The sequence below is a fragment of the Schistocerca americana genome, chromosome 5 (genome assembly GCF_021461395.2).
Source record: "Schistocerca americana isolate TAMUIC-IGC-003095 chromosome 5, iqSchAmer2.1, whole genome shotgun sequence".
NCBI lineage: Eukaryota > Metazoa > Arthropoda > Insecta > Orthoptera > Acrididae > Schistocerca > Schistocerca americana.
The window spans coordinates 219,890,322-219,908,135 of NC_060123.1; the positions used below are offsets into that span (position 1 = coordinate 219,890,322).

A 17,814-nucleotide genomic window follows, 5' to 3' on the forward strand; every position below is an offset into this window, starting at 1 on the left:
AGTATTTTTTACGTTGTTTGGAAGACTGTCAATTGTATGTTGCTCAGTTTCCATGACATGTGAAGCAAACATTTTATGCAAAGTGAAAATTAAGACATTTCTTTGAAAATACTGGCATGAATTCCAAACGATCTCATTATTTTCACATGCTATTATATCTTCTTAAACCTGTATATGTTCTCCTTAGCTTACACAGAAAGAATATTAATTTCTGATAGCCCAGGATTCCATATTATTTTTGTTAAGTTATAGTCAAACAAGTCACAGTCATTCTTCCAAACACACATAATGTTCTGAAGTCCATCCTGCAGGAGAGCCTTCAAGAATGTGGAAATTATCTAATTATACAATAACAAGCAGAAGTAGCCACTGCACATAATTTCTCTAAAATATAGTAACAAAAAGTTACGGTTAGTGTTAATACATCCACACTAATAATTATCAGAACGGATGCAGAAAACTGGTGCTACTCACCTGCTACTTTTATCTGTTGCTTTCTACTGAACATTAATCACACTCCCTCAGGTTTCACTACAGGCCAGTCTAACAATTCACACAGTAAATTTTTATTTATCACTTAGTGTAACTGTATTTTGATGTTAATATTGATGAACCTCACAGCTACTGTTATGTGTTTAACGCCCTACAGTACGTATACTGGGACAATTAAATATTAACTTATGTAATATTAACTACAGTAACTAACACTGCACATTGTTCACCAGGCAGGACACTTAGAAGACAATAATGGTTCCTTAGAACTAGATGCCAGCTAATCATTCAGAAACTATTTACAAAACTATACACCAATTCATATTTAAATCTGGGTACAATAATTTACCTTTGCAAATAGCGAGTTTAGTTGCTTATTAGCATTGTAGTAGCTGCCTTGTGACAGGTAGGACTTCACCTGCTCACAAACTTGCTCCTCATCCAAGTGCCAGCTGTGATCATCATCTGCACTTGCTCCAGCTGTTGGGTCGGGTGCACCTACCAAACAAAGCAGTTGATGAACACTCTGATATGGTGAACTGCTCCTTTCATTACAAATGCACACTATACTGACAGTAATTCAATGAGCAAGAAAAGTTGTGTTCCATGAAAATTAATACAATTTTAATATGTCCATTTTGCTCTGTATGTTGCTAGTTTCTTGTTACATAGCTCACTTGCATGATAAATTGCAATGACGTGAAATGAGTCATTTTACATTCACATCACAAATCAAATTGTAAATATGGTTACATGCAGAGCATTTATGCTTCCCTCCCCCCCTCCCCCTCCTCACCCTATTATATATACAAATGTCAGGTAGAAATTTCTACCCACCACCTTTTACACATTACAATACTAGAAATTCTTCTGCAGAATAGAAGGTGTTGTCAAAGGACAACATTTTTTAGTTTGATTCAAAATTTTCCTTTGCTGTCAGACATTTTATATCACTGGGCAAATGTTCAAAAATTTTAGTTGCAGTATTGTGCACGCATCTGTGTGCTGAAGACAACCTTAAGGTGGAGTGACGAAAGTCATTTTTTCTTCTGGTATTGTAATTATGTATATCTTTGTTTCTTTCCAACTGCAGTGCATTATTTATATCTATATTCATCAAGGAATAAATATACTGTAAAGCAGTAGTCAGAATGTCCAACTCCTTAAACAGATATTTTTTAGATCTTTCTAAAGCTTTTTGTACTGTTGGCCCTAAGATTCTACTAAATGCAAGCCAGAACCATTAGGAATAAGAGGAGTAGTTAATGACTGGTGACAATCATAGTTAGCAGATATGAGATAGCATACAAACAGTAGAGATATAACATTTATCAAATAAGTCTAAACTTTCAGTAAAACAGTTATCAGAAACAAAATACATTAATATAGGCATTCCTGACAATGGCTGATAGTGTGTGTACTGTTATGAAACAATATGTTTATAGCACATTTGGGGTGTGCAGTGACTGAGAGTGGGAAATGAATGAACAATGTAGCATTAGCCTTTTTCATTATTAAACAACTTATTTGCAAAACAGTATTTATCATAGGAGTAAAACAAACGAGGTTGCACTATTTTAAACAGAGCAATCTTGTATTCAGGAGAGTGGGGGATCCAACCAACCTGATTTAGGTTTTCTGTTACTTCCCTAAATTTCTTCAGGCAAATGCCATGATGGTTCCTACTATAAGGTCATGGCCTAATACCTTCCCATCCTTGTCATATTAGACGTGTAAGTCTGTACATGTGAATTACTTAATTTTTGTTCTTAAATTGTAATATCCTGACATGTCCAGCATCCTTGTATACATATCTACAGGTGAAAAAAAAAAAACAACACAGCAACAACTGCTGATGATGCTGCTGCTACTAATACTACTAGATGTGTACAAGATGAACATGGGTGAATACCATGAATTATTCTTATAGCACGTTTTTGAGCAATGAAGTCTCTTTCTTAAAGATGACTTACCAAGAACATTATTCCATATAGTATTATTGAATAAAAATACGCAAAATATGTCCACATACTGATTTGCCTCTGCCCAAGATTTGCAATGATTCTAAGCTAAAATGTGGCTGAAGTAACATGTTTCAGGAGTTCTAAAATGTGTTTTTTCAAGTTTAAATTCTTATCAATATGGACACTTACAAATTTTAAAGTTTCCACCCTATTTACTATTTTTTCACCATGTGCTACACTTATCACTGGGCTAGTGCCTTGAAATCTGCAGAATTAAATATGTTGTGTCTTTTTCAAATTGGGAGCGAGATCATTCACACAAGACCAATGAACGATGTTGTTAAGAGAACATCATTTATCATATCTTCTGTTGCTGTTTGTATGCTTGGATTGATTACAATATTAGTGTCATTCACAGAAAGAACTAATTTTTCCTGTTGGATATTAGATAGAGGATAATTCACACACAGAGGAACAATGGCATACCTAATATATTGCTAGGGAAAGATGAACGAATTACTTTTTCAAAGTAGTATCATTTTTAGATCAATTCAATGTTTTAGAGTGAGCATATTCTGTGTCTGAAGTCTGATCCTGCAAGACATATAAGTATCGTTCCATGGTTATTGTGGCCTGTTCACTGCATCCACAAAACAATTATGAACTATAAATTTCTTTAAGTGTACTGAGTATGGTGGCACAGTTGTTAGCATACTGGACTTGCATTAGGATGGACACAAATCATCATCCAGACATCCAGATTTAGGTTTCCCATGATTTCCCTGAATAATTTAAGGTAAACACAGGAACTATTCCTTTAAAATGGGCATGGTCAGTTTCCTTCACCATCCTTCTCTAATTCAAGCTTATATTCTGTCTCTAATGACCTTGTTGTCAACAGAATGTTAAACCACAAATACCTTCCTTCCTTGTTCAGATTTGAGAATACATACAATTAGTTATATATCTAAAAACAAAGATGATGTGACTTACCAAACGAAAGCGCTGGCAGGTCGATAGACACACAAACAAACACAAACATGTCTGTGTGTCTATCGACCTGCCAGCGCTTTGGTTTTCTCACGTGGAATGTTTCCCTCTATTATATTCATACAGTTAGTTAATTAGTTGTCTGCGTGTTTCATCTCTCTCTCTCTCTCTCTCTCTCTCTCTCTCTCTCTCTCTCTCTCTCTCTCTCTCTCTCTCTCACACACACACACACACACACACACACACACACACACACGCGCCAGTATTCGTCAAGTATTATATGATTTCAAGTGGGGTTTGAAGATGGGGCATTTGTTCTTTCATTATTATATTTATCAAAATTGCTGTTGTTTTTAATTTGTGATTGATTATGGACAACAAACATAGAAAGACAGTAAAGGGACTGTGGGGCTGCTGTTTAATGAGATATCAGTAAGAGGGTCTAAAGTGCATGCCACATATTATTTTCTTTACACACCTCTGTGAAACAACATTTTCCTCTTCAATGAAGTGATGCCCAAGAGGCTGATGCCATACCACATTAGTGACAGTGGATTCCAAATATGGTAATCAGAGATGTTCCTAGAATTTGCACTTCAGATCCCACAGTTTTCCCATATTGAAGCAATTTTGTAGGCAGGCACATGGTCCTGAAGACTGATCTCTTTCACAGTACAGACCTTTTCTCTCATACAACTTTCTTCCATTTAGTCCAAGAGACTTCTGCAATACTTGCAATTACTGTTTTACTCTTTGCAAGGCAACTATAGGAAGAATCCATTTTGTAACCTGCGAAACAATGGCTGTAACTTGCTGGTAGAGGAATTCAACATTACCTTTAAGGTACAAGCCACCAGCTTCCTCCCATTTTTTGATAGCTGTTTAATTTCTGGCACAAAGCGGTGGATTAACATTCCATCCACAATACCAAATCAGCACTTGTAATCAGTTCAATTATAATGAAAAGAATCTTCTTTTAGCTAGCATTCAACAAATGCAGCACTCAATTTGCTCAGTTTTCCTATAAATTTGTAAAATACGACATAATTGTAATCTTTTAGCATGTGGTGATTAAAAACCTATGCTTCTTAGTTGTTTTTTTTATTTACTGAATGAAATCACTGATTTATTTGCACAATAATCTGTTTTGGCCTTGATCTACAGCCATCCTCAATTCCAGAAACTAAATAAAACCTACATTGAACAATAAAATTATGGAAAGAGAAGACTGAAAGGATCATAAAATGTTGCAGAATATGAAGTCCAGCCAGACAGAGGCCCATGCATTCTCATACTGCTTAATGTACATGAAACAGTGTTTAGAAAAAGACATACAAGAGAATAGTGCATGACAAATAATGTCATCTAGCAACATAATTGTAAAAGTAAACCAGTGACCTTTCTCATAATTCTTCATGTAAAATATACTGTATGTCTTCATCGTCATTTTGGCCTTGGACAATAGTAGCAGAAACAACTCAACATCTTCAGGTAATTTCCAAATTATACAGAAACAGCAAATAGAAGTGACATGTTGCGTGGCTAGGGCCTCCCATTGGGTAGACCAGTCGCCTGGTGCAAGTCTTTTGAGGTGACGCCACTTGGCGAACACTGTTATGAGTTAGCAGCAGTTTTGATGTTTCCAGTGGCAATCATTCCATGTGTGTGCCAATAAATTCAGTTTTTTCATAATTTTTTCCAATAAGAGGAATGAATACGCATAAATCTGCACAATGTGATATACATAAAAATAAAGTCAGACAAAAAACTTTACCATAATTTCTGGGAAATGCAAGTGTATTCTCCATAATCATCTCAAGTATTCATTGATATAACTAACAGGAGGAATGGTTGAGTCAGCTCAAGTGGGACTTTTGAACAAGCATCCTATTGCTCCATCTTGGCTCAATGTGCTTCCTGTCTCTTTGCGCACATGAATGTCTTGACTCCCAACACAGAGTCCAAGAAAAAAATTCAAGTTGCTGCCTTGGGCTGTCTGTGATTTCAGGTAACAGAAATTTATGAGATCTAATTTGTCACCTAATTAAAAAACATGATGAATGCTAAAATGTGTAATGTGATTACGTAAAACAGTAAAGGAAAAGATTTTCTTCGAATTTTCTACTTTTTGTTGATAATGTTATTTTATTCACAACCAAATTAAGATTGATTTCCAAATATCTCTCATGAGTAGCACCCACTACACACATGCAGCACAGCCTACTGTGTTTCAGTAATGTACAGTATTTAAAATTTATACTATGTAGTAAATGTTAAAGACTAAAGTGTACATTTCAAGTTCCAAATTTATGTAATTCTCACCTGGAATCTGATTAATTTCAGATCTTTGTTGCAAAATCTCATCAGCCAATTTTTGAGCTGTGGGTAGTACTTCGGTGTGGTGTTCTGATATGAGATACTGAATGAATTTCTGCAACTGCTGACGATCCATCTGCAAAAGTGTTTCTGAAAAAAAATTAAAAAAACTGTTAGTAATAATAAACTAATTATAATAACAGATGAAATAATCACCAAATTTTAACACTTAAACCAGCAGTTGTGATACTTGAAATGCCATTCAGTGGTTGAACACCCAATGTTCAGTTCTGAGGAAACTAAAGCATTACTGTTCAGGAGCAACAGAAGAGCAACATATAAGCACACCCAACAGAACTGAATGTAGTTCAAAGAGCAAAATTTCTTAGGGTTCATTGTATATCATTTCTCAGTGTGAAAAGAATACACTGCTACCATGACTCACAGACAAGTGCTGTACTGTTATTTCATTTCTCCGAACATTAAGCCTCTAGTTACCAAATATGTTCTGTAAATGGTGTATTTTTCTTATTTTAATGGGTTAATGAGTTCTGGTGTTTATACTTGACAACACTCATATGATGAAAATAAAGCAAACTGGAAGAAATAGTGTCAAAATATTAGCTAATGTAAGAAGGAAAGACATTTGTAAGCAACCATTCAAAACATTTAACAGGCTAGCATTCAACAGTTAGCAGATGTATGAAACAAAACAGTTCAGTGTAGAACAACTGAACTTGAAAGAAGCACTGGTTAGTCACAGTAGTACTGTAAAACTATTTAAGATAAAAAAGTACACCCATAATCAATCTAAATGATATTTTGAACAACACAGTGCTTCACTAGGCATAGTCCTATTAGAGGTGGTATGCCATAGCCTTCCTCTGATCTTTGAACTGACTTACACACCAGTTCTATGAGCCACAGAGCCACATATGCAACTATTTACCACCATATATTTCAAATGTCATTTTCAGTGCATGGTTAAACTACTCCTTTGGTTTAAAATTGAACATTTGTTTAGCGTATTTTATATACACTACAAGGGAAAAAAGCTCCATGATGGAATTATCCAAATGGGGTGGAAATCTGTGAATGTGATATACATGTACAGACAAACATGTATCCTCCCTTCCACGAAATTAGTGTGAGTTGCCCTTTGATAACTCGGATGACAGGTATGCTCTTGGCCTGGTCCATATTTTAGCTTTTGAAACTGTTAGGTAAAAATAAATAAATAAAAAATATACTAGGCACTATCTGCAGCTAATTACTTGCTGTTATTGCAATAAATGTGGAAATAGTAAACCAATCTTTGTAACGTAATTACACTGTAGTACTGTTCTTTTTTTTCATTTAATGTCAGTTAATTGAAGTTTTCACAATACGGAATTAAGCACATATCATTCCAAAAAGTATGTATTCTTAAAAATAGGACGGCGACACGCGCGGCAATCCATACCCTGTCTGCAATAAGGTCATTGTCATTTCATTGAGATGTCTGGGTCCAGGGGAATGTGGGGATTATCTTGGTGGCAGGGTTTATCATGGTGGCCGTACAATCAACCGTGCCGTGGTCAGCCTGCGAGGTCGGAATACGTCACCCCACTTGTTGAGCGCGAAGAAGCGCCGTAACCTGTTAGACGGGAGGTTATTAATTGCTGCCGCTTTAAAGGCGGCCGCGACCTGCCGACAGCTCCCCTTTAAGCAGTTTTTAGCGGACAGGATCGATAGAATAAACGGTTGCTCGCTCGCCCGCTTCCACGGTGCAGTTGCCTCGCCGAACTCCACGCTGTGGTTCTAATTGAAGCACTCCACGTCACAACAAGCAACCAACGATTCAAGCAGCGTACAAATGTCAAGGTCACTAAGGAATCCCTCCTGTTCCAATCACAGTGAATCACTACTTATAATCAAATGTATTACTTTGAGTAACGTAGCTTGATGAGATTCCCAAAGAAGCAGCGCACGAAGCGGGCGGTGGGGGGGGAGGGCAGGAGGGCGGCTTTCAAGGAGCGACAAATTTTGGGAGAAATTTTATTATTTGGTTAAGTATAAAAGCTATGTTTCTGTTAAATTTTAATGAAAATAATTGTCATATACATGTAAAACAGATGCAATTAAGAAGCGATATCATTCAATAGAATTAACGTACCGCCAAGCTGACATGGATATGAATGTAAATAAGTTATACAAAACTGCAACCAGTCACTTTTTTGAATGATTATGTTTTTTCCATGAACCGGTTTTGCTAGCATAATGATGCAACTTCCTGAAACCATCTGAAGATGAACCAGAAAAGGTTCGAAAACCGGTTCATGGAGTAAAACATAATTATTCAAAAAAGTGACTGGTTGCAGTTTTGTATAATTTATTTACATTCTATATACAGTCACGGTTCTAAAATATCCGTAATGGATAAGCATAATCTGACATGGATATGGTTTCGTACATCATGCGCACGCAGACCATCCCCTCTTATCATATGGCAGTCCATTGTCTGTTAAACTGCTTGCTGTTTTATTGATCTACATTGTTTTGTTAATATTTGTGAACTCAAATTTGTTAATAAGTTTCTTGATAATGGATGGTCGAAAACGAAGTAGTGGAGCGACATATAGAAAAATAGCGAAAGAAAAAGAGAAAGAGAGTGAGGTGTTGCCCTAAAGGCGAGAACTGCTTGCAGTAGTGAAGACAAAATATAAGGTAACATTATAAAATGTAAATACAATTCGTAATGGATACCTCGACTATCGTTTCAGCACGCGAGACTGGTTACTAGTTATTGCAGAGAGTGTGCTACAAAACATGTTTTCATTCGTTTTATTTGCATGCAAGCTCACATTCGAAGACAAATGGCGTAATATTAGAGCGATTCCCGGCTTGCATTCGAGGAGAAATTGTGTAATTTTAGTTCGACATTTACAGTGTGCTGTAGCACATTAGGACATACTAGTATACTGCCACTGGTTGCTCTGTATTATTGCTGTTCTTTTTCTAGCAAAACAAGAGAGTCCGTGTAGAGGAACAAAGGAAGTTGGCGAGTTTGGTGATCCAGAGTGTGACAAATTTCTAAATACCGCTGATCTCATATCCCCTTTCGCCAGGATATTTTTCCGAAAATATTACAAGAGGATATCCTTGACGTAAAAGTACAAAAAAGTCAAGATTACTTGAAAAGATTGTACTAGCCTGTTTTGCACCATGTGTTTTTAACTTTAAAGTTAATAGGAGCGCATACAGGCGACACATCAGCTGAAGCTCAATTTTTTTCGGTGCTGTCTATCGTTTATGTCTATTCTTTGTGGCTCCAACTTCAAGCCGGGAAATACTACAGAAACACGAGGCTATAACATTTAAGTTCCAGAGAATGGTCTGCAAGAGTAGAGGCGCTCGAAGCTGTTTTCAAATATTTTGATGAAGTTATAAGGGCTGTGGAAGAAGTTGACACTTATAACTTGTCAGCACAGGAACAAAAACTGAGGCAAAATTTATTTTAAATAACATTAGAAAACTCGATTTCATTACTTTAACTTATTTCTGGTAAGCAATGTTAAAAAATTGTCATGCGCAAGTATTACGGAAATGCTTCAGGAACTCAAATGGCAATCCCTGGAGAGGAAACTACCTTTTTCGAGGAACACTATCGAGAAAATTTTGAGAGCCGGCATTTGAAGTTGCCTGCAGAACGATTCTACTAGCACGAACGTACATTTCGCGTAAGGGCCACAAAATAAGAGAGAAATTAGAGCTCGTAACGATGGCATATATACGATGGTTTTTCTCTCGCTTTTTTGGAACAGGAAGGTAAATGACAAGTAGCGCGGTAAAAGGTACCCTCCACCACGTCTGTAGATGTAGAATTAGTTGGATATTCACAGGAATATTTGTTCAGGATAATATTCTTGTTGGAAGTAACTGACAGAGTGACAATGGAGCTGAGTAGCAGGCTTAAGGGGCTGAAGAAAATTACTGCAAAGTTTTATATCTGTGTGATGTCCAAATTCAAGAAATGTAAATGGAGGACTTACAGGCCAAAACATGGAATTGGCAAATACTTATTTAGAATATTTTAACAAGGAAGAATTTATTTTTGAAACTGAATGTTTCAAACAACACGTGCTGGCAACAGAAAGATGCATAAACTCGTGATGGCAATATGAAGATGCATACAAAACGCCGCTGCCTCATCCACATTAAGTTTAATTTATAAAAATAATTTGGGGGAGGGGTATCCCAACCTTACTACAGTCTTAAAAATATCCTTACCGTCCTAGTTTGCTTACTCTGCAGAACATATTTTCTGCAAACTGAAATTCATTAAAACCTATTCGAGAAGCAAGACTGGTCAACTAAGGTTAACAAATATGATTATAATATCCATAGGGCACAAACGAGCTGCTTCTATAAACTATGATGAGATCATTTTGCTGCAAAAAAGCTCGGAAAGTTAAATTTTAAATTTATTATTTGTAGAATGAGTAATCATATTTTATTTTTTATATTTTATAATTTTTTGTTTATTTGTTTTGACGTTGACCTTAATTCACTCAATAAGGCAAGTTAATGTCATGAGATGGTGATATTTATTTCGATATATATATATATATATTGCCTAAATTACTGTTATAAAGTTAATGATTTTTATGAGGGGGGTCAAAGAAGGGGCAGCAAATTTAAGCTTGACCCCCATCATAAAAATATTAGTTCTGGCCCTCTTTTTCTGTATTTCTAATATTTAATTCGTAAATTTGAAGGTAATACACACAGTTGCATGCAGACTATTTCATAAACAGTTCAAAATGTCGGAGTAAGATGGTGATATTGCTGCATGGTTCATACTTTTATTATATTTTAATACCCCAAGATTGTGAAGGACATACAATTTCTTCTGAAACAGAACGATCTACATTCTTCAACGGCTTTCTACTGCTCATAGAAGAGAAGCACAGGCAATGCACATCCATATCGGCGGTGTAATTTTTTTGTTAAAGTGGACGATAAATTTGGTTCAAATGAAGACGACGTCAGCTGGTATAGTTTTATTTCCTGATTTTCAGCCATTTGCAGAACATAACTAAACTGAACATGTGCTAGGAAATTTCGATCTCATATTTCCCGACTATGTTTGCAACTAATTTGACTATGAACACTGATATGTGCTACAGCTGAAATTTTCTTTTCACGAGTTGTTTTCTTGGTTAGTAATGATTATTTTCGTGAATATATATATATATATGATTATTTTCGTCAATATATATGATTATTTTCGTCAATATATATATATATATATATATATATATATATATACATATATATATATATATATATTCACGAAAATAATCATTACTAACCAAGAAAACAACTCGTGAAAAGAAAATTTCAGCTGTAGCACATATCAGTGTTCATAGTCAAATTAGTTGCAAACATAGTCGGGAAATATGAGATCGAAATTTCCTAGCACATGTTCAGTTTAGTTAGTTCTGCAAATATATATATATATATATATATATATATATATATATATATATATATATATATATATATATATATTCACGAAAATAATCATTACTAACCAAGAAAACAACTCCTGAAAAGAAAATTATATACATATTATTTAATTGTAACTGTTGTACAAGCCATCACAGTAGCGTCACAAATGAACACAATGTCATTGTAGCTGCAGTCATATATGCTGTGTAATGTAAGTCAACCAAAAGTTTTTAATAATGCTGTGGTGTGAATTCCTCAGTATGGTGTGAGTAATCTATATGGAGTATGCTGTTAAACAGCATTAAATACCGAACGCATTTCTATTCTTTTATGCCGTTGTTGACTATGTTTACAACTCCTTTTATGAAAAGTGTTGGGCTATATGTAGGGGGGCCTTGTCAGATATTAATGGCAGTACATTTTCCTTGTAACATATTTCTGTGAGACAATAGTTGCTACTATTACTCCCATACATGTATCAACTGAAAAAATGCGAAATATTGCAACTTATGAAAATATATGTGTTAGGTCATTTACATATGTTAGAAACAACAAAAAATCAAATTAGATTCCTGTAGCACATCACAGTTATATGACTGCATCTAATTCAGAGTGCTTATTGCTCTATGATACCGACTGAAACACTGAATTATGTAATAAGATAAGTTGAAAACCATGCAGGTGCTATGTCTACTATTCCACTTTTGCACTAAGATACCAAAATCCATATAATCTGAAGTCTCAGACAGGTCACAACAATACCCAATGGCAATAATTTTGTTCAGTTGACAGTCTTCCTTCATCCAAGTGTATCAAGATTGTACTGAAATCTACCCTGCATGAACAAGCTCTTGAGAATAAGGTCTTCCTCCGAATTACATTAATCTTGGTCGGTGTCATATGTTTGGGAGAAGGGGGAGGGGAAATTATGAGAAACAGTCAATTAATTGGCCTTTTCGAGTATTTAAATGAATTGGTTATTTGATATGTTACCTCTTTTTTTAAGATCAATAAGCAATACCCCAAAAATTATTTTTATGATAAAAATGTTTTCAGCAAAAAATAGAGCGTCTGGAACCGAGTGATCGCTACGGTCGCAGGTTCGAATCCTGCCTCGGGCATGGATTTGTGTGATGTCCTTAGGTTAGTTAGGTTTAAGTAGTTCTAAGTTCTAGGGGACTGATGACCACAGCAGTTAAGTCCCATAGTGCTCAGAGCCACTTGAAAAAATAAGAGTGATGCTCTCACTCTTATATTTGTCTTTTTGTAACTGTAGTAAGTTAACTAACGTAAGTTGAAAATGGTGCTGCTTTAAGCGACGGCCTATAATCGTGCACAGTGCTAACAGTCTGCAGTTATCAACATTCTGAAATGTTATCACCATTTTTTTTATTTTTAATGGAAATGTATACCTATTTAACATTTATTACTAAAGCTAATAGTTTTTAACACAGATACTGTAAAAATATACTTACAAGCAGCAAAAGTGAACCGAGGATCATTAATGTATGTAGTATTTCTCCACTGAGTCTTGAACGGGAAACTGTTGCTGAGTCCCCTGCGTTAGCAACCAGTGTTTCAGAATGCACAGAGGAAGCCAATTTCATTGGCTTTCTGAATTGCAGAAAGACAATTTTCATTTGATTACAAGTTAGTGTAAATAGAATCGAACAAGAGACTAAGTCCTGGCTGTATGCTGTTACTATGGTAGACCTGTGCGTCTTTGTATTACAATTGGTGTCTCATGTACGTTCGACAAATCATATTTTGCAGTAAATGGTGACTGTACATTTGATTCTTCGACTTCAGCTACTTCCTGTGTATTCTTGCTCTAAACAAGGATATTTAACGCGCTAACCGCAGTAGATAACTGCCAAGGGATCTTTGAAAATGGAACCGCTTTAAGCGAGGGTTTGTTGTCGTGCACAGTAATACCAATCTGGAGTTCTCAACATTTTGAAAACATCTTGGGTATTGTTGTTATAGATTCTCTTCGAGAAATTTTCATTCTGGTCTAGAAATGTTTGTGTTCATTAACATTCTTGGCAACAAATAAATTGTAATACTCTGCTTCACTTTATGTAATTTTCACCAAAGATTATTTCGGTTACTTGGTGTAACGACTGCAAAAGTGTAATGGCCTCTTTTTTTCCGGAATTCCGTAACTACTGAAGATATTGGACCTTCAGGCTGTTTCAGCAAAACAGTGCTCGCTATATTTCACAAAGATATGAATGTTGAATCATTGAAAATGTGTAGTTCCATCTTGTGGGGCAATGCTAAATGAGCGAATTTCACCTACTCATTTTCCAGCTGATATTTTAAGTTTGGCAAAGCTCAGATGAAGCATTGACACTTTGCTTTATGTACGTTACTACTCGACACGCTAAATAGGAGCCGATGTTGGCAGCGATCAAGGTGGTTAGAATAATATAACCTCCTTGGAGCAATCGTAAGCAAGACACAGTAGACACGAAATGCCTCGACTTTACACGATGAGTACTAGGGGCACTGGAACTAATTTCTGTAATCAAGCAGAAGACAGCAAGGCAATACTCAACAGCGTTTACAACAAAAAAGGGGAAATTGGAAAAATTAATCGTAAGAATAATCGATTACGTAAAATTAATTGACGTTAAAGAAATATCGGTGCGCCTGTAATCGATTACAAGAATTATTACGATTAATCGATTAATTCCAATTAATTGCACGTCCCCACGAGGGCGAGAGAGAGAGAAATGTATGTACTGCACAGGTTTCGAGGAGGCTGGTATGTACATCTTTTTCAGAATAGAAGAGAGAGTTTCGCCCAGTCTAAAAGCTATTTCTCTTGTATGATTCCTGTACAATCAGCACTGCGTGAAATAGGTATCACGTAATTGCCGTAAACTTAACCATACTTCTCGGTATCAAAACAGCACCCCAAACGTAAACCTACTTGGTGCTGCCACAGCTTCCAACACGGAAATGTTATTCTATTTTGAACAATAAAACACTGTCCTAGTTAATGTTTTGCTTTATTAATTAACATAACATGTTTCGGACCCGTTTCCATTAACAGGTAGTAAATTATGTTGTCATTTCGACAGGAAGAGTCAGTGCTGATGCATCATTCTATCTGTCTCTTCTGCGGTATTACTCATCGTAGTACAGCCGGTGTGAAAAAAAAGCGTGTAACAACTAACCCGCCATTAAATCTGTTTCCTGATGACTGAGAACTTGAGTTGAAAACAACTCGAGTTAGTTAGAAATAAACAGGGGCTGATCTTAGATTTTCATTGTTCGTAAAAGAACCAAGTTCGATAGTAACAAATAGAAGTTTAATTTTGTGATTACGACATTGTGGACACGGAAGATTACTCACGCTTCGCATTAGTCACCGAAAAACGTTATTAGAATTCTATGAAGCAGCTGTTTTCATTACGGGAATGGCACGTCGACCCTTTTCACTTTTTTCCATTCCTCATAACTAGCAATGGCATTCAGATGAATAGCATGAGCGTAAGCCGTGGTGAAGAATAAGGAATTTTGCTTTTGTTCGTTTTAATGTGCACAGGAACAAGCATCTTTTTCGCGTAAATAGTGTACTAGCACCTCTGACGTAGGAATAGCATGCTTCGCTGAGTACAAGGCATGCTCTTTGTATCTATCGGAGTAGTTAATGATTTAATGGACTCGGCATGAAGAAATTCACACCGAAGCAGCTCTCCCGCGCCCTCCCTTTCTCTCTCGCTCGTTATGTTTACATGTGGCTCCCAAAACCGGATTTCATAAACATTCAAAAATCAGTTCGCAAAATTCATTTCCAGCTGCCGGTTTTGCACATCCACAAGTGATTTTCCCTCCCGTGTAAACGCGCAACCGTTTCTGGTACGCTGTTTGGGTGTCAGGTTACGTCTTGACTTTAAAATATTTCGGCTAGTATGGACGGAGCGACTTTTTGTAGAGTGAAGGAGACATAGAAATATTAGGCTGATCATGAAGCTGCCTACACCTCTAATATTTAATTGAGCAGAACTAGCGATTGAGTTGATTAAATCAGAATCTGGAACAGGTGTTTTCCGGACAACATATTTGACCGGGGTAGGAAATTCGCATGAGGTCTTAACATGTAAACACGACATGTGAAAAATGGTTTGCGAAATTCGGCTTTCGTCTTAGTCTTAGTCTTTCTCTCTCTCTCTCTCTCTCTATCTATCTATCTATCTGTCTGTCTGTCTGTCTGTCGTGTCGTCGGCAATGACTGTTGATAACATGCTTTTGCATAGTTAAGAATTCAGTTTTTCATCGGTGAAAAGTATCATTTCTTTTGAATACTGATTCATAGTCAGTTGTAACGTATCTAACATATTAGAAAAGAAAAAAATGTAACAGTCATTTCGATCTAATAACGAAGACCCATAACGACGCTAGACTGCAACAGACTTTTCACTATTTTTTTTAAAAAAAAAGGACTTCTAAAGAATGTAAAAAAACTCCGCAAGGACTTTAAAAATACCAGTTTCTCGCATTGATCCGTACTCTACAGTTAGTTAACAAAAGCAACCGTAAGAACAGAAAGTGAGAATGTGGAAAAGAATTTTTAGCAGTAGAGAGAAAAAGCAATTCGTTCAAAAAAATGTTCAAATGTGTGTGAAATCTTATGGGACTTAACTGCTAAGGTCATCAGTCCCTAAGCTTACACACTACTTAACCTAAATTATCCTAAGGACAAACACACACACCCATGCCCGAGGGAGGACTCGAACCTCCGCCGGGACCAGCCGCACGGCCCATGAAATAGCAATTCGTAATTTGCCGCTCATGAACTACGAACTTTCAAGCTTAACACTAACAATACCACAGCATTTTCAATAACGTGTATTACCAGGGAAGGGAGAGGGGCTACTTTAAGCTCACCCTGAAAATTAAAAAACAGAACTCATGGATTCTTGTTGACTTATATTAACAACATACATTTTAAAGAGGTGTTGACGCGTAAGTAAAGTCCAAAACCTGCACATACTCGTAACCATAACAACACGCTTTCAATAAAATGTACTTTATGACCACCACATAAAACATTGTTGATATTTTCTCATAACATAATTTTTAAAGAGTTATTGATGTACTGATGTAAAATATTGAATGTCATTCATTGTGAGAAGTCCATCTATTACTAAGAATTAAATTTTTGGGTTAACTGAAAAATTTAAAACATTTATGGAATCTGGTAGAAGTCCTCATTAAAACCAATAAATATTTTTTTTCAAAATTTTAAAATATGAAATATCTGATTAGACTACAATATTTTTAAAAGGTGGCGTATAGTACACTTCCCCAGACTCTGTTATTGTGTGGGTTAAACATTAACTACGAACTTTCACGCTCAAATAATTTGAGTGGATAAGCAGGTTTGCATATTATTAACTACATAGAACATACTTATGTTAAACTGGAACCGTTCATAAAGTGCTCAGTAACGTACAAGTGACATTACAGAATCACACCATAGACTCAGCAAGAAGAAACATATCGGATGATAGCTACAGCGAAAATAAAGCAACCCTTTACCAAAATTGCAGTTATCACACCCATTTAAGCTCTTGTTGCATGTTATTACAACACTGAAGTTGCAACCTGTAGCAAAATAAAGAAAATCCACTATTTTTGTTTTTCTGTGTTAAAAGTGATTAAAGAACAGGAGGACGAAACTAGTGTTTAACGTCCCGTCGACAACGAGGTCATTAGAGATGGAGCACAAGCTCGGATTAGGGAAGGATTGGGAAGGAAATCGGCCGTGCCCTTTCAAAGGAACCATCCTGGCGTTGGCCTGAAATGTTTTAGGGAAATCACGGAAAACCTAAATCAGGATGGCCGGAGACGGGTTTCAATCATCGTCCTCCCGAATGCGAGTCCAGTGTGTTAACCACTGCGCCACCCCGCTCGGGAGTGATTAAGGGTACGCACAAATTAACTTCTAAGTTTATAATACTAGCAGAATTGATTAACTTTTTTTTCGTGTTTTACTTCTTAAAAAACCGCGCGCACAAGTTTAACACAATGTTTATCAACATAGGCTTTAAATGAAAGTACAGTTGCATTACATAATGTACACGTAAAACGTTTTAGCCATTGTAGCATCCCAGGTTATAAAAGAAAAATGTGTGATCTGGAGTATCACGACTACAGAAGTCGGATGAGGGCAGCCCATGCTGAGCACATGCTGTAGTAGTTGACTTCTTGCATAAATCCGTTCGGATAGCCAAAGATGTGGTTGGCACCCTGAGCTTCGCCTCACTCACGGATGTACATTTAAAAGATATGCAGCTGATACTCATGTAATTTGTGTTCCTTCTCTCCGTCGTAAATAGTTCCAAAATGGTTCAAATGGCTCTGAGCACTATGGGACTTAACATCTGAGGTCATCGGTCCCCTAGAACTTAGAACTACTTAAACCTAACTAACCTAAGGACATCACACACATCCATGCCCGAGGCAGGATTCGAACCTGCGAGCGTAGCGGTCGCGCGGTTCCAGACTGAAGCGCCTAGAACCGCTCGGCCACACCGGCCGAGCC

At 36.5% G+C, this 17,814-nt stretch overlaps 1 protein-coding gene across 1 annotated transcript in view; it reads right to left on the minus strand.

Moving 5' to 3' along the window:
- LOC124616274 (zinc finger SWIM domain-containing protein 5-like) overlaps positions 1–17,814 on the minus strand; it is a 137,465-nt gene that overhangs the window by 35,099 nt on the left and 84,552 nt on the right. Inside the window, exons 4-5 of the mRNA XM_047144577.1 lie at positions 5,769–5,912; positions 842–990 (exon numbers count right to left, since the gene is read on the minus strand). Coding sequence (XP_047000533.1) covers positions 842–990; positions 5,769–5,912 — 293 coding nt within the window. The remainder of the gene's footprint in view (positions 1–841; positions 991–5,768; positions 5,913–17,814) is intronic.